The 25297-nt window shown below is 41.3% G+C and overlaps 1 gene segment (V, D, J or C); it reads left to right on the top strand.

Moving 5' to 3' along the window:
- Window positions 1–1133: 1133 nt before the first annotated feature.
- On the top strand, window positions 1134–24649 carry LOC138246736 (T cell receptor beta constant 2-like). The segment is given in 5 exon segments: window positions 1134–1158; window positions 13038–13376; window positions 16849–16866; window positions 20031–20137; window positions 23609–24649. Coding segments are annotated over 5 exon segments (513 nt in total).
- Window positions 24650–25297: the final 648 nt, after the last annotated feature.

Raw genomic sequence — 25297 nt, 5'->3', positions numbered from 1 at the left:
GGTGGTGGTGGCTTCTACTTGACTGGAAGTACACCTTGTTTCGCATTTAATATTATTTATCAAAGTATCTGGTATGATGTCTTCTATGCAGCTCGAGGGTTTCACAGACGTAATGGTCTTGTTGAGCACTTGAGGTGCAATGAGGATGAACTGAGTCCAATTAATTATGGATTTGCAAATGAAAGTGAGGGTTGTCTTTGATCGTGGAGATGATATTGTTAGAAGTTCCGTGTAATCTTGCTGGCAAATTAATATTGAGTTTCAATTTTCTCTAGAATGTCGAATAGTTGGTAAGGGATCTGTGTTTAAGGTTTTTGTGGACTATTGGACTATTTCACTATACAAATTTGGGTCTAGATCTGATTAGTTGGGATTTATTCATGTAATTTTGAGTTCAGCGGCTGGAACAAAAAATAAACAATTAATTGTTCATAATCCTTTCGACACATTCCAAACAGCAGGTCAAAATAAATCAGTACCGGAATTGAGCAGTTTTATTTATTTAAAATAAATAAAAAATTATACAGTGTTTCAAGGATGGAATGTTTGTTAGCATGCTTTTTGGTTTCCTAAAATCCAAGGCGACGCCTAAATGTAATCCAGAAGTAAATGTTAATGACTTTCATACATAACCTCTTCAAGTGTGTTAGTCAAAAAGTGGAACCGGGCATGATTTCATATGTTAAAAATAATGTATATATCACTTTTGTGTGGAGCTGATCAAACCACAATTGGTATTCGAACAGGCAAAATGATATTAATTTCCATCAAGTATTTATGATGTAAAAATTATTTTATGTAAACATGTGTGCAAATTCTCTTATTTGCAGATACAAACAAATTGGGGTTTGTCAAACATTCATTTTCCAATAGTCGTCTTACTGTTATGAAGACTGCATGTTTAAATGTGAATAACAAAATGATCAATTCTGAGAATTGGCTTAGACCTTAAGAGATGTTTAGCTACAAACTCGTCCTTCACTTGATCTTTTAAATGGTTTTCTAGAAATAGATTAAAGAGTGAAATGCAGACTGCACCTGGAGTTTGAGCTCTTTTTTCCAGTAACCACCCACAGTCACAGGATGCACCACCAGCAGGCAGCTGTGTCTGTGCGTAGACATGCGGCGCGCACATGCAGGATGTGGTGGAGAAGGAAGGTAGGTGTATCTATGGGGTGCGCTTTTTGTATGAGTGTGTGAGGCCGTGGGGACAGGGGGCACTGTGATACATTTCAATGAGCTGCCTTTACAAAAACCCTGCATGCTTCTGAGTACCTCACAGTGCTACGGAAAGGGAGTAGTGTTGGTTACATCAGCAGATACTTCCATGAACCTCCGCAATGCCCGCTCCTTGGATCGCCCTCCCATCACAGGACACATGCTACAAGAAGACACAAGGTTATGTTTAACAGATGCAGAGACAACATACCAAATGCAATGATTTCCAAAATCAGGCTTTCCAAAGTATTGACTTTTGAATGTGTAGTGTGGTAAATTTCCACACTGGATCACTGGTTAGGCTCTGCAGCCATAAGGACATTTCTGTTTGATATTTTGGTGGCTACCTACCAACAACTAGACAACTGTGAAGGAGCTGTGTTTTCACTGTAAGACATGTTGGAATATTCTTCTGGTTCTAGCAGGTTCGCGCAGTCACAGAAGTAGTTCCAGGTCAGGAAGTGGTTGGGTTAGTTACAATGCCATTGCGACAGGGCATTCACTGATGTGATAAATACAGCAGCAGCACACTTTGGAGCAGGAACAAGGCTTGTTGTTTTAGGTAAGAATTAGAAGCCATTTATTAAGTCACAATAGTTTAGGTTTCTTGCCTTGGCTGTGCGAAAGGTCCTTTCCAAATTTGTCGTAGTTTTTGATGTAAGAGTCACTAGTGTGTGAACACTCAAGCTTACTTTGGAGAAGGGACCAGGCTGATTGTTCTAGGTAAGAAAGAGTGATCTTTATAGGTATTGTTCCAGGTAAGAAAGAGTGATCTTTATAGGTATTGTTCCAGGTAAGAAAGAGTGATCTTTATAGGTATTGTTCCAGGTAAGAAAGAGTGATCTTTATAGGTATTGTTCCAGGTAAGAAAGAGTGATCTTTATAGGTATTGTTCCAGGTAAGAAAGTGTGATCTTTATAGGTATTGTTCCAGGTAAGAAAGAGTGATCTTTATAGGTATTGTTCCAGGTAAGAAAGAGTGATCTTTATAGGTATTGTTCCAGGTAAGAAAGAGTGATCTTTATAGGTATTGTTCCAGGTTAGAAAGAGTGATCTTTATAGGTATTGTTCCAGGTAAGAAAGTGTGATCTTTATAGGTATTGTTCCAGGTAAGAAAGTGTGATCTTTATAGGTACTGTCCCAGGTAAGAAAGAGTGATCTTTATAGGTATTGTTCCAGGTAAGAAAGTGTGATCTTTATAGGTACTGTTCCAGGTAAGAAAGAGTGATCTTTATAGGTATTGTTCCAGGTAAGAAAGAGTGATCTTTATAGGTATTGTTCCAGGTAAGAAAGTGTGATCTTTATAGGTATTGTTCCAGGTTAGAAAGAGTGATCTTTATAGGTATTGTTCCAGGTAAGAAAGTGTGATCTTTATAGGTATTGTTCCAGGTAAGAAAGAGTGATCTTTATAGGTATTGTTCCAGGTAAGAAAGAGTGATCTTTATAGGTATTGTTCCAGGTAAGAAAGAGTGATCTTTATAGGTATTGTTCCTGGTAAGAAAGTGTAATCCTTATAGGTATATCAAGGAACAATTGTTTATAATTTAATGTTGCTTATTACCTATTAATCAGATGTCACTCCTGGCATGGCTTCAGTGTCTGAAAACCCCACTCTCTATTCCGACTGCTAACAATGACCCACACATCTCTCTATGATGTTGGCTTGTATGGGGTTGTATAACTTGTATTAAACAAGTTGTTCTTGACTCAAGATACTTACCCAATGGATGCCTTGATGGTTGGTGATATGTCAATATCGCCCCCTACGCAAGACCTTCATTGTGGCAAAATGCTGTGGCTTCGGGTAAGTGACAATATTGTTGTCTGATCCCCAGTTGTGTTTGAATCCGAGAAGAGGATAGTTGTGCTCAAGTACTGTAATGACTGAAGAAAATCGAAAAAAAAAACATATACAAAGGGTTCGAGAAAATCCTTGTGATCCAGGGTTCAGCAATAAATGAATCATAGCCACACAAAGACAGAAAAAGCTGTAAGAACACTGAATGCAAAAGCTTAACCTGGATACATTGATAAATTAAGCATCCTCTTTAAAAACTAAATGATGCAGTTAATGATGAACGGATTGTTCATGGCAGATAGTTTAATTGATGGAGTCTGGTGGTGCCATGAGACTTCGGGGAGTCCTGAGTCGGGCATGTGCAGGCCAGCCTGGGTGCATTGTGGTTTTTGGGTGCATTGTGGTTTTTGGGTGCCTCGGGTGTTTTTGTGTAGTCCGGCAGCACTGTGAACACCGAGAAGCTATATTTCGGCGCTGGGACCAGATTAACAGTGCTAGGTAAGGTTTGTGGTCGCACAGTGTGCTCTGAGGCTGCAGTGGGCCCAGGGACTCCTCACTGGCTCGCACAAAGTGTGTGTGGCAACCTGCCAGGGTGGGAAAGGCGAGCTCACTGTCCGCTTTGCTGGGCACACTGCCTTCGCTTTGTGTCTGTGGCGGGGTGCACACAGGCCGGTGGATGGGAACCCCACTCTTACAGAGAGGGAGTTTAAATAAAGGGTCGTGCGCGGAGGCTGCTGGGAGTTAGCGGTAACAGTGAGCCCTGTGCCTGGTCTAGGATGCGAATCTGGACATAAGAGTCCTGCCAGTAAGTAGCACTATCAATAAGATTGATTTAAGCTTCAGATTTCCAACAATCAGGCTGGCATGTAAGGCTAAAATGCATTATTTGACCAGCAGAATGAATGAGGGGGTCTGGGGGCAGTATAAACGGACAGGGGTGTAAACTGATAGGAGTACTAAGTGACAGAAAACATAATATTTTGTAAAATAACCAACAGTTTTAGGGTTTTACAAAACAGTGGGGGAAAGTGTGCTTGTTTCTTTGTGTTAAAGTTGGTGGTGAAATCCGTCAGACACCTCCGACTGCACCCAACTGTTTATCAGAAAATGCATTTAGTAAGGGGGAGTAACACCCCCTGAAGCTGCGGCCCTGAGTCCTCAGGCGGGTGCGGTGGCTCGGAGAGACCTGTGCTGGGCCCCCTCGGTGCCTCGAGGCAGGGTAGTTTTGCCACAGTCCCAGAGCACTGTGTACCAATCGAGAAGCTCACTTCGGCTCCGGGACCCGGCTGACGGTCTTAGGTAAGAAACTCCCTGCGCACGGGGCAGCGCCTCCCTGCACCACCCTAGAGGTGAGAACTGGGGGACACCGGCCACCCCTGCGCCCCGGTCACTAGCCACGCTAGCCCGGCAGTCAAAAGTAGATCCTGAAACGTAAGTGAACGCAAACCAGGCGAGTGCGCTTCTTCGGGCGTTTCGGCTTCAAAGCGCTTGACCACTGAGCAACATAAAGCGCCTGTCAATGACGTATTGTATGCTAAATTATCTGGGAATATAGAAACAGCGATGTAGAGCAGAAGATTAGCGCGCAGCTCTGGCAGGAGCAGGCGACGGCCCTGCTTCCCAGTTTGTGAAAACCGTGTGATCTTGAGCTGATCTCTTTTTGCGTTTGTACATCAGTTGAATGGTTTGAAGTCATTCGGAGGAGAGGGGGGAGCTAGAAAGAAGCTAAATGCCACTGTAAAGAGCTATGAGGGAACATGAGGGGATTTACTGAGACGCTCAGTCCTGAGAGTCCTGTAACCGTACATGCCCTTTCCCCACATGTTCACAAGTAGTGGTGGACCACAGGCAGGGCCGCTGAAATTATTCGATTGTACGGCCACAGCAATTTTCCCATAATTATAGATTTGCCACATAATCCATAATCTGCCGCATAATCTACCTCAAACGGTTCAAAAGTTACTAAAATTGCAACAGCATGTGTTGCTCCATGGTGGAAGGTTTGCAAAACTGGATTGGTCACCTTTCTTTTGCCTGTTACTATACTTGGGTATTAAATTGGTACTAATGAGGTACAACCAATGCCCAGACAGTGTTACCAGGTTTAAACATGTCAAAATAATGATAATGATAATTTTGTAACCCTTACAAAATGTGCCACCATATGCCACACAATTTGCCTTTTCATGCCGCATAATTTACTGAACCCTGATGCATAATTTGACCCTCTCCTGCCGCATAATTCCACTGGCCCTGACCATGAGCGGCAGCCGCGCTTGCACCCTTAACAAGCGGCATGCTGCAGACTGCAGGTGATGCTGGGAGGATCCATACTTTGTAAAGCCTCGTTTGCTTTTTCCTGAGATTGAACCCGCGTCTTGTAGGTCTTTAACAAGCCCCAGCGCGGGCACTGAACCAGCTGAACTATCTCAACTGCCAATCCACAACGCACGGCTTAAAACCGGAAGATCTGTGTCTGTTTCCCACAAAGTAAGTGAAGACATCTGAATATTGCACACTCAGCATCCCTCAAAGTAGGCAAAAAATCCCAAGAGGGTTCTGAACTTGCAACACAAATACCCGACCCTAAATTAGCGAAAAAAAACACCCGGATGCAGTAGAAATTGTTACAGACGCAAATTACCTTTTCTTTTTCTTTTGGGCATTATATTTACGCAATACTTCCAGGCAAAGACAGCCTTTTCTCTTCCAGTTTCAACACTTACCCAAGCCATTGTAGCCTCTAAAATGTGAGCGAACTGGGTGTAAAGTGCACTTTGGGAGATTGTGATCACTCACATGGGGACCGATGATTTTGTAAGTGTTTCCTGCTGCCACGGCTCTTCCCGGGGGTTTCCACATCCCACCCTAACTATAAAGCCTAGCATCACCGGGGCACAGGTGTTTGCACCTCCACAGGTGCTGGACACGTCACCAGATCTTTATTCTCTGCCCCAGGAGGATGTGGTCCTGTCTGTTAATAGCTTTACTACTTTAAAAATACAGTTTATTTCCCGAGGGGTCTGCAGGTCAAAGGTTGCGATGCTGGCAGGGCTGCCTCAGCCCTTTCTCTTTCCAAGGACATTAAAACGAGCGTCATTAACGTGAAACGGCAAAACGTTATGCTTCTAGTTCTGCGAGACATAAAGTACATTTAATATTCATTATGTAAATATCTCACGAGGTAGTGTCGCAAGAAATTGGACCTTAAAAAGAGATACAAATTATTTATGATTTTACTGATGTCTGAGAGATTTGTTGAAATAACTGATGTTCTGAAAACTATGCAACGTGAACATAATTTTCTGCTAATATTGAAATAAAAGATGTTGACAGTGTAATAATCACCCAAACCGCCTCGTGTCAGTTAGCATTAGGCACTGACGTTTTTCATTTCTGTGGCGGACAAACTTGTGTGGGCAGCTTTGTCAACCATTTAAAAGCCACTTACAAAGGAAAGTGACCAGTTATCATCTGTAAAGGGTCTGGTGTGGGCTTTCATCTCTTGTGTGGACAAAATCTAATATATTTGATCACTTTCAAGCAGAAGCAGTTTTTGGGAAAATCTGGAAGTTATGCTGTTGATGGTGAACTTTGTGTCAAGTGCGGCGCGTTCACATGTAGGTGGAAAATACTTTCCCAGTGGTACCTCTCCATGATTGAGAGAACGCCCCGAAGAAATAGAGGTGTGCAAAGGTGCAGAGCTCCTTCTCACGTTTTGAGTCTTTGCAATCTTAATTAATTTCGAGACCGTTCCAAAGGTAAAACAAATTCTACAGTAGAAGAAGACCTCAGATAAAAATCAATGTACAAAAGAAAGCTAATGCAGAAAAACAAAAAACTCTTTGTCGTGAGAATTATCTCGCAAAAACCTAGTGACGTTTTCAGTAAAGTTTCCCCACAAGTGAAGTTGGTAAATTCAGCAAACTTCTCAGACTGGTGAGGCAGAGAGTTTGCCAACTTGTTGCCAGTCAGACAAGGGTTTGTAAATGTTTCTGTTGCTCAAGGTGTCATGTTAGACCTTCCCAGAACTGAACATGAGACATCACTGGTGAACAAGCCAAACCCTGACCTGGATGTACACAACCAATGCCTTCCCAATACACAGGCGGAGAGCCACAGCAAGGCATGGGCCGGAGAGCCACAGCAAGGCATGGGCCGGAGAGATCTCTGAGGAGATGCAGTAAATCCTTAGTAAAGCAACTAAGGATAAACACAAATCCAACGTTTAGAAGGTAAGTCAATCTCTTTCTAACTCTACGCAACCATCTTCCTTCCACCCTTGAACAATACTTAGCCATCATCACCTAAAAAAATCAAAAGAAGCTTTTTTAGGTAATTCATAACACCTGCACCCTGAAACTTTCTGGTTCTGTGTATATAATCAAAGGAAGTAATCATTCAACCAAACAACCAGAATTGGTACTCCATAAAAATGTAAACATTCTACCAGTTTAGCACCCACCAGGGTTTGGCACTAGTCACTGGACAGAAACTTCAAAATTCTAGACCAATGACCAGACTCGATTTGTATTTCATGAACAAAGTTATGCCTTTTGATTTTTTCAAATAGAGCTGAGAAGGTAAGACAAGACAACCCCTGTTCACGCCTCTTCAAGAGCCAGTTTGGTATGCCTCCGGGTTCAATCCTGACACCCACTTGTTAAACCTAAACCCAGAAGTTGAACCCCTAAACACGTAGGTGGTCTGAGAGGATTGCACTGTCAGTAGACGGATGATACGCAGTTATAAATACAAACTTAAATAACCAGGCTCCAGAATCTACGACTAACTCCTAAGACAAAATGTAAACTTCAGTGATGTTCCACAGATATCTAAAGTTGAATGCTGGTAAGCTTCATTCCTTTCTCCGGTCCCCCATCAAGTCAAATAGGATCCCAAACTTGATTTATGGACTAAAATCCATTTCGACCTTCCCATTAATGTAAAAGTCCTTGCAGTTTTACATGGTCCATAACTCAACTTTGGGTCCCCATGAGCACAGGACCTACTTCTGGGTGTGACCAAACCTGGGCCACCTGCTCACTGTCCCAGAGGACTCTGGCCACATCTCACTAAAGAGGCTCAAACAGGCCGGAACGTGTCTGCGGGTGCTTGTGTTCTCAATTAGACGGGACCTGGTCTGGCGGTTTGGACTGGACAGTTCCCACTGAGGCAGGACCACTGCTGATTTGTGAATTGCTGATTCCTTTCCGTGGAGGCATGGTGGGCAAAAGAATGATGAGCTGAGATGTGGCTAAATTTCATCCATGCATTCCACCCATCACATATGTGCTGTTTTCAATAACTCTACTTAGAAATCCGCATTAGGAATGTGGCTAAAGGTACTTCCATTAACCACAGTTTGTGCAAAAATGTACGATTTTCATCTTCAACTGTGACCTCAACATGGAGAGTCACGTCCTTATTATCTCACATTTTGATGAAGGTGACCCCCTTCTGAGGGGTCTCCCCAGAAGTCACCGGCTCCTCTCAAGACTACTCCATGTTCAGCTGCCAAGTACTCTTCATTCAACCATGCCCTCAGTCTCCTAGAATGGCTTTGAAATGAACACCGTATCAGCTGTGAAACTGCCTTCTGAAGCTACAGGGTCCTCAGAAGGAACACCCCTCAACACACTGCTTAGCTAGCCCATAAACTCTCTTTCTCAGGGGAACACATAGTGGCCAAAACACCATGTCTTAGAAAAACATCTACAGAGATACTTTCTTTGAAAATGTAAGGTTAATTCTTGCCCACCTCAGTTTGGCTTCTTTGCTCTTAGGGCTTAGTTCACAAAGGTAAATTTGCACATGTAAAATTACTCATATAAATTTACTCATGTAGATTTAGTCTTACACTTGGGTGTAACTCTACACTCTTACTATCCTCCATTTCCGAGTTATATATACACCTACGTGCTAACTGCATTGTCTCCAACCCCTGCTGTTCAGATGGTGGAGAGGAGACAGCTAAGGTTGAATGTAATAAGTGTAATGTTCCTACTAGAAACTTTTGATAGATCGTGGGGGGGCAGAGATCTTCCCGTGGTAGAGTAGAGCGGAAAATAATAACAGTTAACAATTAACAAAATGTAATTATTATTAGCCTAGAACAAATAAAATAAAAAATTACATCACATTACCTAATCAAAGTAAATGTTCATGAGATAATTCAAAGATTAATTTAATTTATAAGTATTAGTTTTAATGAAGATTAAAACATAATACTCATAAAGTAAATTCATATTCTAAAGTTATATTTGTTACATTTAATTAGGATGTGTGTGTTTTTCTATTCATTTTAAATAACGTTATGTTTATTTTTAAAGATTTAATGTTTCATTTTATTTATTTAAAATAGTCTAATTATTATTTTTAAAATGACAAAACAATACTTGTATTTAATCTATAAGCATATAATAGCCATACGTGATGCTAGATTTACTCCAAGGCTGGGCTGGAGTACATTGACATCTGTTTTGGGACTTTGTAATTTTAGAAGTGCAGTTTGTGAATAGCAATGGGCATACTCCTGTGTGGGTGGGGTGTTTTATTTTTTGCACGTCCCTCTTAAACCCCTCCCTCCTTAATCTTTCCTATTTAGCTGTAAGTGCTCCCCATTTTTCAAGCACTCACCCATCCTTCCCACATTTACTACTAAAAGGTGGATCTACTTTTGTGGAGATCTGCGCACAGAAAAGACAGAGTGGCAGAACTCTTCACACATAGGTTTCTGATGTGCATTTTGCAGTACCTGTGGAGCACTGCTCTGGTACTAGCAAACACACTATAAGATGCAGTGTGTGTAATGGTCTCTCAATCTTTTTCCTACTAATGAACTACCTGCCTAGATCCTTCCCCATCCACTCTTATCTCCCTTCACATCTAGAATCAATATCTGTTTGCTACACATTAATTCCTATACACTCTTGTGTAATTTGCTTCTTTTTGTTGTTTACTGCAAACAAATACATATTTTCAATCTTAACCCATTTTTAAAAAAAATGATTATTGTTGGAGAATGTGGTAGCCTTTTTTGGGGTCTAACTCGTGCTCATAGAAAACTCTCTGAGAAATGTACATTAATGGCAAAGTGGATATTTGCTCACCCCTAATTGCAAAGTGATCAGGAAAGTGTTATTCTGCAAGACATTTTCAGTTTTCTAAATTAATTTAATTCTGTCAATGTTATATGTTTTTCCAGACTTGCCTGAAAGTTATGGAACCCCAATACAGATTGTTTACTGTTGCTTGTTCTCAGCCTTGATAAACACCAACAGAACTAAACGTGTCGGCTGCCCTGATTGTTTTATGTAATCAACAGCTCTTCCGCAAGTACTACATAAGTGTGACCTCTTGCAATGAAATACAAATTAATTTAAATTGGTGCACTGACCCACATGTCCACCATGGGCTTGATGATTACTTTTGTAACTGATTCTAAGTGTTCTCCAACGCTTTCCTCATATTTAGAGTGGACCCTTACGTTTTAAGGACCCCACACACAACACCCAGGGTAGCAGTTGTTTCATTTTGTTCAGGGCACCACTGTTTTATTAGTGCAGATCTAATTTCAGTTTATATGTCACAAGTTTCTCTCTTTACTAATGCCACAAAGTTGCAATAGGATGTCCAACTAGTTTTTTGTCACTGCTGCCATTGTAAAAGCAACACCAAGTTACCAAGTGAACTAACCCGCTTTCGGTCCCTACCACTAAAACACTGAGGACTTCCTCCAAGTGTGTGACTGGGTATCCTATCATTGGAGGACTCGCTACTGCTTATAGAGCCATTACAAATAATAGGGGTCCAAGCACAGGAGGAGAGCAGAGGTCTTGATGTTGTACTCACAGACACAACACTGTCCAAGTCGCCCTTACTGAGCAAAGGCCTCTCGATTCCAAAAGAACATGCCATTTTTGCCTTGTTGCTATTGAGATGGGATCTGAAATGAAAAAATGTGAAAAAGTTACCCAAACAGACATTTTTGTCCAGATATGTGCCAGAGAAAAAACTATTTGAAGAAACAAAAACAAATATTCCATCTGTCCACTCCTATGCATAATTGCAAAGAGACGCATCTCATGTGTCACATCTACTGGCTTTTAGCAAATGGGACTTTGCGTAATGGGACATGTAGGTTTTGCTTTTACCTTTTTATAGACATAACTGTCCCAGGTCTCAAATTGCTGGTACCAGAAAATCCACCACTCTATTAGGGGAACAAACATGGACTGACTCTAGACCTCATCTATCACCAATGGCAGAACCTAATTCAAATGTTCCTCTCATCACTTTCTTCTCGTTAAGTGTTAAATGCGTATACTTGAATCCTGGTTTAACCTGGCTGAGGATGGCCGACAAACTCTAGAAGCTGCTTTGGTCTCATATTAATTATAACTCACAGGTTAAGGACAGGTGTCTGCAGGGGTCACAGGGTCTGGAGGAAAAGTCACTGAGGCACAAAAAAACTTTCAGGACAAGGTGCTGGCTTTTAGAAATCCAAGGCAGGGCAAAATCCCCCAAAGCAGGAGGTACAGAAAAGGAGATTTGGGTGAAGCAAGAATAAACCATCTCTGGCCAGATGGCATAGCTGGAAAGTGGTCACTGGACTCAAACAAAAAACAGAAGCCCACAAAAAGAGATAGAATGGCTCTGGGGGTTGGAATAACATGCTGAAGTATACTGCTGCTGTGGTACTGATAAACTGGAAGCCTTATATAGTACAAAACAAAAAACAAGATGGAAGGAAGGAAGATGAGTGACATGAAAGGACAGCCATCTTGGATCGGTTGCATTCAATAAACCATAGAGAGAAGGTACCTGTCCTAGAATGTTTCAGTAGTCAGGATAGTTTCTTGGATTGGAACACCCTTGATGCGTGCAACATGAGAGCTGCACATGCTCAGAGAGTGCCCTGTCTGCCTCTTGGAACTTCAAACAAGTTACCATATCCACATCAGGCAAACCCTGTACTGCCCACTGCTCCCCACAATGGGCGACGCTGAAGAAACAGTGTCCAGGCAGAAAAGAACTGCAATCGTAGGAAAGCCACCACACAGACATCCTGAGCATGAGTACAAAGTGGTTGTGCCTCCAAAGTCCATTGGAAGAATAAGTATGCAGAGCAGACCCCTTCCACATATTTGACAGAGTGGATATAACATCAAGATGCCATAACTATAATCATGTGCTCATATGTGTGTTCAGTGCTCACTTTGCAACAAGACTCTAGCTATACCTTCCCGATGAAGCACAAGAAGATGGAATTCAGTCTTGGGCTGCCTGTGTTCCTAGTTAGAGTCAGCTTGGCATGGCTGGATCCATCTCATTGAAGAAGGGCATGACAGATTTTGACATGTCTGGTCTCTGTAGTATGAAAATGAGCAAAGCAGAATGGACACAGCATACCTGAAGCTGAGAGGCCCCCGCCACCTTTTGGTTTTTCCAAGTGCTGGGATGGGAGTGTAAAGAAGCCCCGGACAGGTTTACCCTCATAAGTGAGTCAGTATAAGTATGAACATCTCCAAGAGAGTTAATGGGGTTCTCCTTTTAAAAAATGAGGGCAAAGGATTCACTTTATAGAACAATTTCCCATATATAATGCAATAAGGAGTACTTCTTACAAGACGTTATGTAGGTAAACTCATGAAATACTCCATTACTTCAGAAAGATTATTTCTACGTTATAGCAAGTCATGTAGATGCCTATAAGAACATTGTGCCCCACTGTCTCAGAGCTGTTTTCTGAATGCCGGATGACCCCCCAGCCCATTCTACCTTCAGAGAACTCCAGTTATCAATGGAGTTTGAAGCATTGTTCTTGTGTCCCTCATGGCTGCCCACATCCAGCCAAAGGCAACACAAGTGCTAGGCTTTTACCGCTGTCAGACATGTAAAAACTGAGGGACTGATTGCAAAGTAACTGCTTCCTGGCTTTAGATTGTTTGTCTACAGAAGAACCGGTAATGATCACAGGTTGCTGATTGTTCATGAAGAACCGCTTCTTTCTTTTTCAGAAGAAGATGTACCAGTCAGAGAGCCAAATGTTGTGCTGTTCAACCCTTCTGAGCAAGAGATCAGACAAAAGAAAAAGGCCACTCTTGTGTGCTTGGCATCCAACTTCTATCCAGGCCTTTCAAAAATCACATGGTCGGTGAATGGTGTGGAGAGGACTGATGGAGTGAAGACAGATGATGACCCGACTCAAGGTGAAAGGAGTAGGATGTATTCAATGAGCAGCCGTCTCCGACTGTCAAGGAAGGAATGGGCAACCTCCTGGAAATCCTTCCAGTGCACAGTACGCATCTACTATCCCACCGAGAAGGAAATACAGAAAGAGATTATGGGGAGAGAAGGTAAGTTGTGACTTCTCACAGTGCTGTATCCAGTGTCACATATGTCCAGAAAGTTTTGTGGTACATTAGCATAATTAACAACATTTATCACCTATAGAATAAACATATGATCCCTTTTACAATGCATTGTGGGTAGTCAGGGACAACCCTGAAGACTATAATATTTATAAGTCGCCATGGATTGCCACCATTATATCAAATCCATACTTACCTCCCACTTTCAAAATAACCTCTAACATGTTTAGGGCCATTAATATTTTATAATGTTTACTTAGGTCTAATCATTTTGTAGCAATGGGAGAATCAGATGCCATGTGTGAGAAATCCAGGTCAGATCCACAGGCAGCCAGAAGTTACTTAGCCCCAATTGTTACAAGATGAATCTTTTGCCTTCGGGTGGTGCTGTGGATTAGAGACTCAGAACTCAGCAGCACAACAAACAACACAGCTGGGGATTTTACTTTTAAAAGCAAATGCAACTACAAGACATACAAGACCAAATACTACACACAAAATTAAAACTACATACTGATTGGCAGTTGGAAATACCAACAGAGACACACTTTAAAAAGGCACACCGCATGGAACAACTACAATGATCAAACAACTTCCTAATGGAGAAACTCACCCCTATGCTGGAGGTACCTTTAATGGGTTGATTGCTAGCAGAGAATATGCCCTTAAAATATGAAAACGTCCTATGTGCCCAAGACAACATGTGATATGCAACCATAAAATTAAGGTCTACTGGTTCTCAAAGTTGATGATGATGATTGGATCTCTGGAGGGAGCACACTGCTTCTGACAGCCCCCAAATATTGTGTCTACCTTCTTCGGTGCCCCTGCCTCACATGCCATTGCAGAATCAATATGCAAATTGACTTCCACCCTGGAGGCTTCTGGGCTGCTCCGCTGCCTACATGCGATCCTTTTGATGCACAGGCTCTCTCTTTCCTTTATTTTTGCCTAACAGTTGGCTTTTTTTCAAAGCACCCTTTTAGACAGATGCATGATATGTTCCTTGCTCTACTGAATCAGTGACCAGGGACTTAATCCATCCAATTGTCTAACCTACCCAATCATTCATTCTGGAGTCCACACAGCTTTTGAGTACATCAAAGTCCAGTTGGTGTCTCCCATGACCCCCAGATCATTGCATCAGGCCGATCAAAGATACTGTAGCACTAACCTTTAGTGCACATATTGTAGAAAGTCTGTTTACTCCCAAACATCGCTTAACTTTCTTTTTCCATTTTCCGTTTCCCCATCTCCTTTCCTGTTGCTTTGTTTACTGGTCACATGACAGGATTTCAATGAGAAAGAGAGTCAGGGCCTACATTGTTCTTGCAGGAATAATAGCACTTTAAGGTCACTGCATTTGTCTTTGTCAGGATAGTAAGCCCTCACATAAGATCAGTGATATGGTCAACCAAGGACTTATGCTGCATGATTTGGCAAAAATGCTGACTTCCCTTCAACAGGGCAATAGGGGATTAAGATTAGCATTGAAAGTGTTCCATAATAAAACAACAGCTTCATCTCATCAAGTTGACAGTTTTCAAGTAAACGTCTCATTAACAATAGCAAATCCATGGCCTTCCTCAGTCAGTGTATCCCAGCCAAGGCCCAATATACAGCTCTGCAATGCAATGCTCCAGTCCTATATTTTCTTTGAATTCTGGGACTTGTATTCTTGTTTATGCCATTATACAACAGGACTACACGTCCCAGAATCCAAAGGAATAAAAGATTGGACTGAAGCAGCACATCAGACATGGACCTGGAAACTTGTCTGCTATGTATGTCCAAGGACATTATTTGTTTCTTCGGGAGAGCCTCCCACCGTTATCACACAGCCTACAGCTTCAGTAATGTCATCAACCCCGGTTGCGCAGGTGGACACATCATCTACAATATCATTAACTCCACCAGAATGCTTTTCGGGAGGAGTATAAAAATGACACTTTATTTGTTGTCTAAATTATTACCCAGATGAAAAATCTATATAACATTTACACTGTTACATTTAGGAGGTACAGCAGCATCTAGATATATTCCGTTTGGTAAACAATTATCTGCCTTCAAGTGAGAAATGAAGAACATATTGATAAGCAGACAGTTTGAAACAAGTAAATAATAACCTTGTGATGTACCTGAGACCTTTCAATCTGTTGGTTGCAAAGGTGAGATGAGAAAGGAAAAAGGGTCTATTTTTTTTATCAAGGCTTAAAAGATGACTTGATCAGTATTTTAGCCCAGATAATGGATCTGTCTGAGAATTGTGAAGAATTAATTGAATTAGTAGTTACATTTGTCAACGAATTGTCTGAGAGATTAAGTGGAAACGGGAGATGGTATCACAAAGTGCCAAAACTGGTGAAGTTAATGAACAAATGAAAATAGAGGGGCCAGAGGGCCCTAATCTATGGAAGAATGTGAAAAATGGAGGACACATAATTTGAGTTTATGTTGTGGTAACACTAGGCATTTCCTTATTAAGTGTCACCAAAACCAAAAGTTAAACTGAAGTTGACATCAGTTGCTCTAGAGGAGCTATACCCATTGATAGCCATGGAGAGTAGGGAGAAATCAGAACCACTGGTAGCCATATATTGTTAGGTCAAATTACATAACATACAAGGGCAGAGACTCTCACAATAACCGGTTATGAGCGGAAAGTGCTCAGCTTTGATTCACTCCAGTTCTAAGCAGTCTCTGTAATTCCTTGGTAAAACTTCATAATCCTGAGACTGAATAGATTGTCTGACACATTATTCTGAGATCTTCATTTTGCAAGTCTTCTTGTTGGAACTCTGCAGAAACAAAAGTAAGTATAGGAAATATACTCCGCCTAGTTGATCTGTTAGATAATGTCATAGATACGTTATTATCCAAGGACCAGGATTTCCTCTCACATTTTTGACAAAGGTAAAGCAGTTCCCTTTAACCTCATACACCTTTTAACTGTAGGATTAATCTTCAACCTGGAACATAGATGCAGTGCAACAGGATGTCTGCCTTAATTTAGAAGGAGAATGAGCATTTAAGAGCACACCTAGACAAGTTACTTGAAATTTTGTGTATTCACCCATCCCAATCATCATCTTCCTCAATGAAACAATTCTCAAATCTCAGGTCTCATGTCAGGTTAGAACCATAGCTCAGAACAACTAATGGAAAATATTAGGTGCTGTAATTAAACATAACGGCGCCCCACTTTTAAATTTGGTGGGAGAATTACTATATTAGTGGTACACTCCTTCACCATTGCAACGTATTATATATATCTCCAAGATGTAAATCAGACCCTTTGCTTTGCTATGTGAAGGCAAGGTAAGTTGTCCTATCCAAATCTGTCCTTTAAGGAGTTTATGTATCTTATTGAAAGTAAAAAGGTCACCATGGAAAATGTGCATTTGGATATTATATTATTATATATTATAATACGTGTACCCATCTTATTTTATTTCAGAATGTGGACTCACAGAAGGTAAGCCTGTCATTTAATGTGATTAGCATTCATTGACCATACAAATTTAGAGAAGCTTAGTCTTTGCTTCTAGGTAAACATCCTCCTTCCATTAACCTAGTGGAAAACAAGTCACATGCACATTTACTTTTGTTTGCTGTTTCCTGACAAAGAGGGAGTAATGCAACTTCACTATTATATTGGATTTTAATTTACTGTTAAAATAAATCTTTGAATAATGTTCTAGCTGTTCCCAAAGTTAAGTACTATATGTTGTTATAGTGTAAGCCAGTTTTAACCTATGCGAGTACCTCTGTATGGGTGTTGTACTGCAGCACTACTGTCAAGAATAGATGACCCTGCAGAGATATACATGGAAATGAAATGCTGTGTCTACACTGTTGTGTCACTTCTGTTTTTGTAAATGATGATATCACTGACAATGTTATATGTATTATCATCAGTGGTATCACTAGCGATGTCATCTTTGATGTCTTGTGCAAGAGATCTTGAGCAGTGCAGTGGTGCATTCTGACTGCACAGAGAACAATAACTGTGATATTTCAGTTGCTTTTGGGTGCTGTAACATAACCTAATCAATCTGAGTACACAAATATAGTATCCATTATCTTAAGGTCTTTCAGTGATTTTATTTGATTTTGTAGTGATTTGCTTTAATAACCAAATAGTAATGCTCAGCAACAATGTTAACAGTGCCTGTCTAGCCAAGCCCATGCCAAAGCCACTACCCTGGTACACATTGGACATTGTCAGTGGCTGTGAACATCAGGCTCTGGACCACATCTCGTGTCCAGTGCCACTTCCTCCAGAACCAGCTGGGAATATTCTGCTGATGTGTCTGGCCTTTCCCTTGCCCTCTGTGTCCACCTGTAGCCATGCCCTGCATCTAAAGTCACTGCCCTAGTACCCATTGGGCATTGCAGTGGCTGTTCCCATCAGGTTGTAGTCCACATCATGTGCCGAGGACAACTTGCTCCTGGATCAACTGTAAATACCCTGCTTCTTTATCCATGTTTAATGGCCACAACGTGATGTGTTTATCCATCTTTTCCCAGTACTGCTGGCCCTAAAGGTCTTTATCTATGGACTGAGCTCACTTTCGGTCTGAGAGGTAACTGGACTTGTCCCTTAGCCTCTCTTACAAAGTTCTAGGTGAGGGCATATTCAATGGAAACACCATACACTGCTTGCCGAGTGACCTCTACTGCAGAACGTGGCCTTTAAAAAGAAAAAAACAGAACACTTTCCCTTTTACCACCAAACACACTGGACAAGGCTTTCTGCATTCAAAGTGTGACCATTTGCCACATCCTTAAGCCCGCAGCCCACAGGACACAGTCTTTTGTAATTTCCAGTGGGGCTTGGGAGTTGTGTCTGACCTTGGCTGTACACTAAATTTAGACATCTAAAAAATCTCTTTTTCTCAGATATATTGATGAGAGTCAATGTTTCATAAGATGTTCTCAGGTCACTTGGGTAACGTATTGGAGTAGGACATCCAGGTGCATCGCCCTATTTTGACATTTTCTGCTAGAGCTCCTTTCATAAAACAACTAGCCTAATTAATATTAATCAGGCGCGACAGTTTGTAACCACCTGTGATTTTTTTACCCTGCCCATGTCCATTACAGTGACTAGTGCTGTTCTCTAAAAAAATGTCCAGTTGTGAGGACATAGGGGAGAGCAGGCACTGGCCTTCTGGGGAAAGGAGATGTCTCGCAGTGGCAGCTTTCCCTTTGCATATCAAACACCACTCCATTTCGGGTGCTGGTATGTGATCAATGGTGTGCGACCTCAACTGCGCTCACAAACCATTGATGCACTCCTCCCTCAATAGCAAAAAAAAAAGCAAAAAAGATGGTGATGTCTTTTTCATGGCGTCTCCTATTTGTGGTTTGGCAAAGGTCACAAAAGCCATTTTATGAGTTGGAAAAAGTTTTAGAGTTCATAAACAGGCTTTTGTAATCAGTAAAAAGGTAATCTGAAGTAAAAGCAATATACCTTTGTCACAAGTAAGAAAAGAGGACAGGAACTTTAGTCAACTGAGTAAACATAAAACTGCTTTTTTATATCTTGTGCCAGTAACTTTTGTGAGCCTTTTTAACAGGTAGCACACTTCTATAAAAAAGACGAATGTTGCACACTATTTATTGAAAATAGTAAGTGTGACTCATCTCTCGCTAGCCCCTCTGACATACGTTACATTTTTTATATCACTCCACGTAGTTCACTCACACTTAGCCGCTTATTTTGAGTTTGGCGGGCAGAAAAAGCTGCCGGCCAAACTCTCATGGTCAGGTTACCGCTAGTGCGGTCCCCTTCCTGCGGCCCCTATTAGGAGTTTCCCGCTGTGTTTCTGTCCACTGGCCCAGCGAAAATAAGCCCACAACATTGACATTGGCTCATAATTCAGCTGCCGGCAAAGTTGTGGTGCGTAGGGTGCACCAGCACCCATCGTGCTTTTCACTATCTGCAAAGCAAACAGTGAATAGCGCAATGCTGCTGGCCATGGGAGCCTTTGCACTGCCCATGCCAATTGCATTGGCAGTGCAGAGGCCCCCCTGAGGCCCCTTTCACCCCGTCTCCACCAGCATTTAAATTGTGGTGCAACTGGCATGTAAACGCCGGCGGAGAGAGGGATCGTAACCCAAGGTGAACGCTGCCCTGGCAAATTGAGACCGTTGGCACCACCGGCGGAAACGTGGTGGTGCCAGCGGTTCCACTGTGTCGCATTCGCCACAGTCGTAATGTGGAGGCCAAACCCATTAGGTCTCAAGATCGCCAGGGTCGTAATTAGGGCCTCAGTTCTGTGATCTGCATAGTACACGTTCTTTACAGCAGGCACATTAGCCCTCTGCGCTACTTTATGATGAGTCAAAACACCCACTAGACAAAATTGCATTTCTTGGCAGCAGGAACATTAATCACCGGAGTTATCTTGACATTTTTATTGTTGCCTGAAAACTGCTGGACAGACAAGGAAATTCAGTTAAACCAAAAGTTATTTTTAAACCCACCGCCCCCCACTAAAGTCAGCTCGAGGTGCGGCTGCACCGGTCACACCGCCCTAACGCCGCCCCTGTGACTCATTATGAACATGTGCTAGACATTCAGTCAAGTATTAGTGAAAATGATGAACCACAATTTTGACTTTTCTGTTACAGATTCGTACAAAAGACATGCAACTTCTGTGAAATTCACATACGTTTTACTTCTCTGCAAAGCAGCACTGTATGGCCTCGTGGTGACTGGCCTCACCTGGACCTTTAAGGTAATAGACATTTATCAAGCACACGTTTACTGCTCTCTCTTTGAGCCACATTGCACACACCTCGCCTTGAGTAACTAAAAGAAGCAGACACTCACTTGCACTGTTTTTCTACTTCAGTGTTAGGGACTGGAGCAAACAGGATTTACCATTCACACAAAAAGAATAATAAACTACACATTTGTCATATATTTTTGTTGTTGCTTGAAACATGGATTTCCCATGTTTGCTTTGCTTACATCAATAGGTACCAATGAGCTTTTAGTGCAACATTGTGCACCTGACACTATTATTTATGGCATTAAATGCTTCCTAGCAGATTGCTGTATTTACCGAAGTCCTTTTGCAGGCGTAAAAACGATATTCGCACATTTGAGACTTAGCTGGTCATCGCTATGTGAATGGGGTCATGCATTTTCAATAGGCCTGGGAGAAATTTTAATTATGCTGGAGTAATCGGAGTAATTTCAGTAGGTATGCACTACTCTTGTCAGGCAAAATTGCTGCCAGTACACAAATGCACCAGCTTGAGTAATTAAGGGGAATATCTGTGAGAGGCTTGCGCCTCCGGAGCACCAATTTTTGTGGTGCTTTGGCTGCGTAAACCTCTCTACCATATCTTTGCGTGGCTTTGAATGGCCTCATAGGTATGGAGTATGACAAGGCAGCGCAAATCGCCTATGGATTTAGACATTGCCCCAGATTTACCTAATCACGTAAACCTAGAGAAGTGCAAAAACCTTACGCACCCCGAGATGAGGCGTGATAAGGAGATATATCTTTATTTCTCCTCGTTTTTTCCTCTTTTCATGCTGGAGCACACACGGAAAGAGGAAAACACCTCTTGGGATTGTTTTTGTGCAGGAAGGTATTTCCTGCACAAAAACAATCCTCCACCAATGCAGGCACCCTAATACCATGGCTGCTGAAACAAATCCAGTGCAGGGGAAAGGAAGGTAATGCCTCATATTGCATAAATACAGTAGATCCAGCCCATTCCCTTTGGCACAGGGCAGCGCAGCACGATGACTTGTTATGGTGCTCTACAGCAAAGCCCCATAAATTTGGCCTTCAGAGTCATTTTAGGCAAAAATCCTATGGCAGGAGCAGATGACCAACATACTAAGAGATTACGAAGGGATGCTGGCTACTGCTGATCATGTTCTGCAGCATTTAGTGCTATTTTCTCTGGGTTATTTTGGATGCAAGGGAGTAATTCTGGGTAATTTAGTGGTAATTACAAGTAATTACACTACAGAGAATTGTGCCAGTACAGTACTTTACTATGTAATAGTAAAAAAAAAAGAAAACATAGCTCAGCAAAATGTTCCTTTGTATAATCTGGCCCCAGTTGTATGAAGGGGAATAGGATGTCAAGCTGTGATGAAGAGTTTATAGAAAATTTAGATTTTAATATGTAGAGGCCTGGGAGTGAAAAGGTCTGCGCTGAGATGTAATATTTAAAAAAATACAAAGCTGATACATTCTATTAATTGTAACATTAATTGAGTGGAGCAAGTAACTTTACCTGAAATGCATAGAGGACCTCATGAGGCCCAGGATACTTCACTTGAGCATTTCACCTGCTGAAAGCACCTGCTGAGAGCAGGTGAAAAGTCTGGGAGAAATTCTGCTCGAAATTGGGAATAATGTCAGTAATCAGCACCGATCCCTACAAGTTATTCCACATTCCAGGAACAAGGATTGTCATACAGTAACCACACATACATACACAGACTCACAGACACACACACAGACACACCAACACATACACACACACACAATTTACATTCCATCTGTACAATGCTCCTTGTTAGTGGGCCTAATGTGTTCCAAATTTTACAATGACTCTTAACAGACAACATTATGTATAGCTTGCACGCCACAGGGTATCCTCCAAAAAGTGGTGGCTGTACTGTTCACTATATTTTGAGTGCATAGGACTTAAGTGCATTCTAAATAGGATAGATGGTTCAGCCACAACTTGGTGACATTTTCACATCCACAAACTGTAAATAAGACCCACATCATCACAGTCGGGATTGACAAGGAGTAGTCATTAACTTCAGTTATTAATACATTATATTTATAACTCTGCTAATTCCTGGTGAGTTGAGAAGTCATCTTTTAGATGCTGGTCTAAATGGTAGTTGACTTAGGTCAGAGCACACGCGAAAATATATTGTATTTGTGCTTGAAAGCACTTCCTTTAGTTGCATAGTCAGAGAACATAGCAGCAGGCCAAGTTATCATGTCCATTGTAAACAGAAATCTGAATCCAACCACCTGGAAGATGCAGGTGATTTAAACTCCCAAGTACCGCAAACCTTTTGAGCCTTTCCTGCTGTGTATGTCAAACACTTGCTGTTGCGCTCCCATGGCCTCCGCTGTACCTGATAAACATGGACCATAGGAGCTGTGAAGGTGGACATCAGTCAGTCAATAATTCTCCTCTGGCTCTGCCAAACTAACTGCTTTCCTTAGCTTGGTAGAGGTGAGATGGGAGAGTGACCCACTCTCTCCTTCTGCAGCTCCAGTGACACTGTGAACCATGGTAGACTTAAGGGGAAAAAATCTCAAAGAGTGTCCTTCCCAACAGCTTTCTCTCACACTCTGTTTCCAATCTGTGATACATATAACCTGAGAAGATTCATGGGGTGTGAGAGATGCATGGGGTGTAGGTGTACGTTAGGGCATTGCAAACCCAGGCCTACACAGAGTTTATTGACTGCTATTACTCTTCCAGTGGAGCAGTCAACGTACAGTGTCCTAAAACTTCATAAAACCAGGAGCTGTCTCCACAATGAGTCTTGATGTCTTATAAGCAAAGCAAGACTTGAGTTTCTTCTGTTATTTAGAGTTGTTCACTCTGGGAAGAGGTTGCAGTTCAAGGGATTACATACCAACCAGCAAGCACCAATTCATTTCTTACCAATTAGCATCCAGCAAGTGTTAACTATTCAGCTACCTAATCACCAGTAAATCTACATATGAATTAAGAGTCAATCGAAGTTTATTTTATTAAAATGAATAGCACATAACAAATGTATACTAAGCAATATCATGCATAAAGTAGACTACATCACTCTGTTATTAATTATCTGACTACGGATTTGCAAACTTGGGATAGGGATGCTGCTTTTGTAATTTGCCAACATCTGCTGTGTAACACTTGACAAATGATTTCAGCTTTGGAATTATACATTTCTGTTTCACGTCAATGGGATCTTAAAATCCAGATTATTTGTCTATGTTTCCAGCCTCCTCCCTATGCCATCATGCATTCTGTAATGTGCTCTTGACCAGAGCCCACCCACAATTCCTCTGAACATATGTGAGAATACATGTTGAAGGCAGTCCTGCTGTAATACAGATATTCTCTGTAAAGAGCTTGACTTCTATTTGAATCTAGGGCTGTCCGTATTGAGCACATTAAAACATATATTAACTGATATTATCTATTGTTCTCTTTAGGTGAATGGCAAGCATTTCAGCTAAGATACAGTGGGACTGACAGTCTAAAAGTGCACTGCCGTGCGCTAGGACAACACTTTTCGGCACAGATTTAGTATTTTATCTATATCTGCACTTAAATTATATTTTATCTTTTTTTTCGATGTTGTGTGGCAGTCATATCCATCTGCTCCCACTTGATGTCGTTTACAGAATGTACATATTATGATCACAGTACCCGTTAGCATCATGCACTCCTACCCGATAGTGTCTTAGGTGGTAAAAAGACATGTTCAGATTTTAATGCCATACAGTCAAATTGTATGGTACAGTTCAACATACCGAGTGCATTATATTGAGCTCTATTTCAAATGCAAGTTTGTAACCTAAAATGTTGATTTTTATGTAAAATTAACTGAGCTTGTCTCATCTGCTGTAAAATATCTCATCTAATTCTTTAAACTAATTTTACCTCTTGTAACTGCATTACATTACTCGTGTGACCATGTCCCTCCAGGTCTTTAAGGACATTGTTTCCAGTCCTGGACTGTTGTGTGATAGCCTAATGGTGCATGTTCTTTTTAGTCTCTTTGATGCTATTGAACTTTTTTGACAAACATATCTGAAAACAATGATTTGTAGGTGAAAGGTTCAGGAATGAAGACTTGGAGTGAGGTGATTACACTGTGTGTTACTTTCAATTGTTTGCTGGCAAGGTAGGCATCTCTGGTATCCTGAGTTTGAGAAATGTATTTTTAAATGTTTCAAATTCTGAATTTTTAAAGATGCTTATCTTCAAAACTCCACCAGGCCTCTGAGGACTGTTATCAAGTAGCACATATCACATGTGTGTTTGTGTGCAATTCTTGCTGTGATGTAAATAAAGCTGCAACAAGCTGGGGTGGTGCTTCAACAATCAAGGTCACAAAAAAGGAACACACACACATATGAGTTGTCATATTTTTTCTTTGAAACTAATGTTGATTTTTATTATTGCAGGATATAGGATTTATATGTATGTTTGATTCCCCTCTGCCTCACAAATACAATCAATAAAATGTTGCAACAAACTCCTGTGAACAGGAATCAAAACTGAGAATGGTATGTACAAAATTGGGTATTAGTGGAAGGGGATAAGTAACCACCTCAAATAACCACAATACGTGTCAGGTAAACCTATGAACTTACGAAATTAGCCTGAGGTCAACCTCCTGATAGCTATCACAGTGCAGAAAGGCTAACTTAGAAGCAATGTATAAAGTATTTAGGCAGTACTCAAACAGTGATAAAGTCAAAACATAGCACAAGAAAAATGTTAAGCCAATTTAGAAAAATAGAATAATGTTTGGCAAATATTATGACACCAAAATAACAAAAATCCCAATAGCGGAACTGGAGTTATGATCTTTTAAATTTCAGACTTCAAAATAGTGTGAAAAAATGTTAAACGCCAACTGTGGTAATCTGTTCTGCACTTGACTGGGGCAAAGATAACATGTACGCTGACCATGGTGGAGCGCGGGTCATATACAGGGACTACATTGGTTCCAGGAAAAAAAATTGCTTCCAACGTGGTAGCCTTCAGTGAGAAAAAGCATTGGTTGGCATCAAGAGAGGGAGGCTCAGCATTGACAGATAATGGTGTCGGTAAAGGAAGAGGGCCAAAGAAGTTCAAGCTTCACATCTCAGACGTTGATCAGATCCCTTTTG

Source organism: Pleurodeles waltl, chromosome 7, assembly GCF_031143425.1.
Source record: "Pleurodeles waltl isolate 20211129_DDA chromosome 7, aPleWal1.hap1.20221129, whole genome shotgun sequence".
NCBI classification, from domain to species: domain Eukaryota; kingdom Metazoa; phylum Chordata; class Amphibia; order Caudata; family Salamandridae; genus Pleurodeles; species Pleurodeles waltl.
This window is presented reverse-complemented; position numbering and strand designations above follow the sequence as displayed.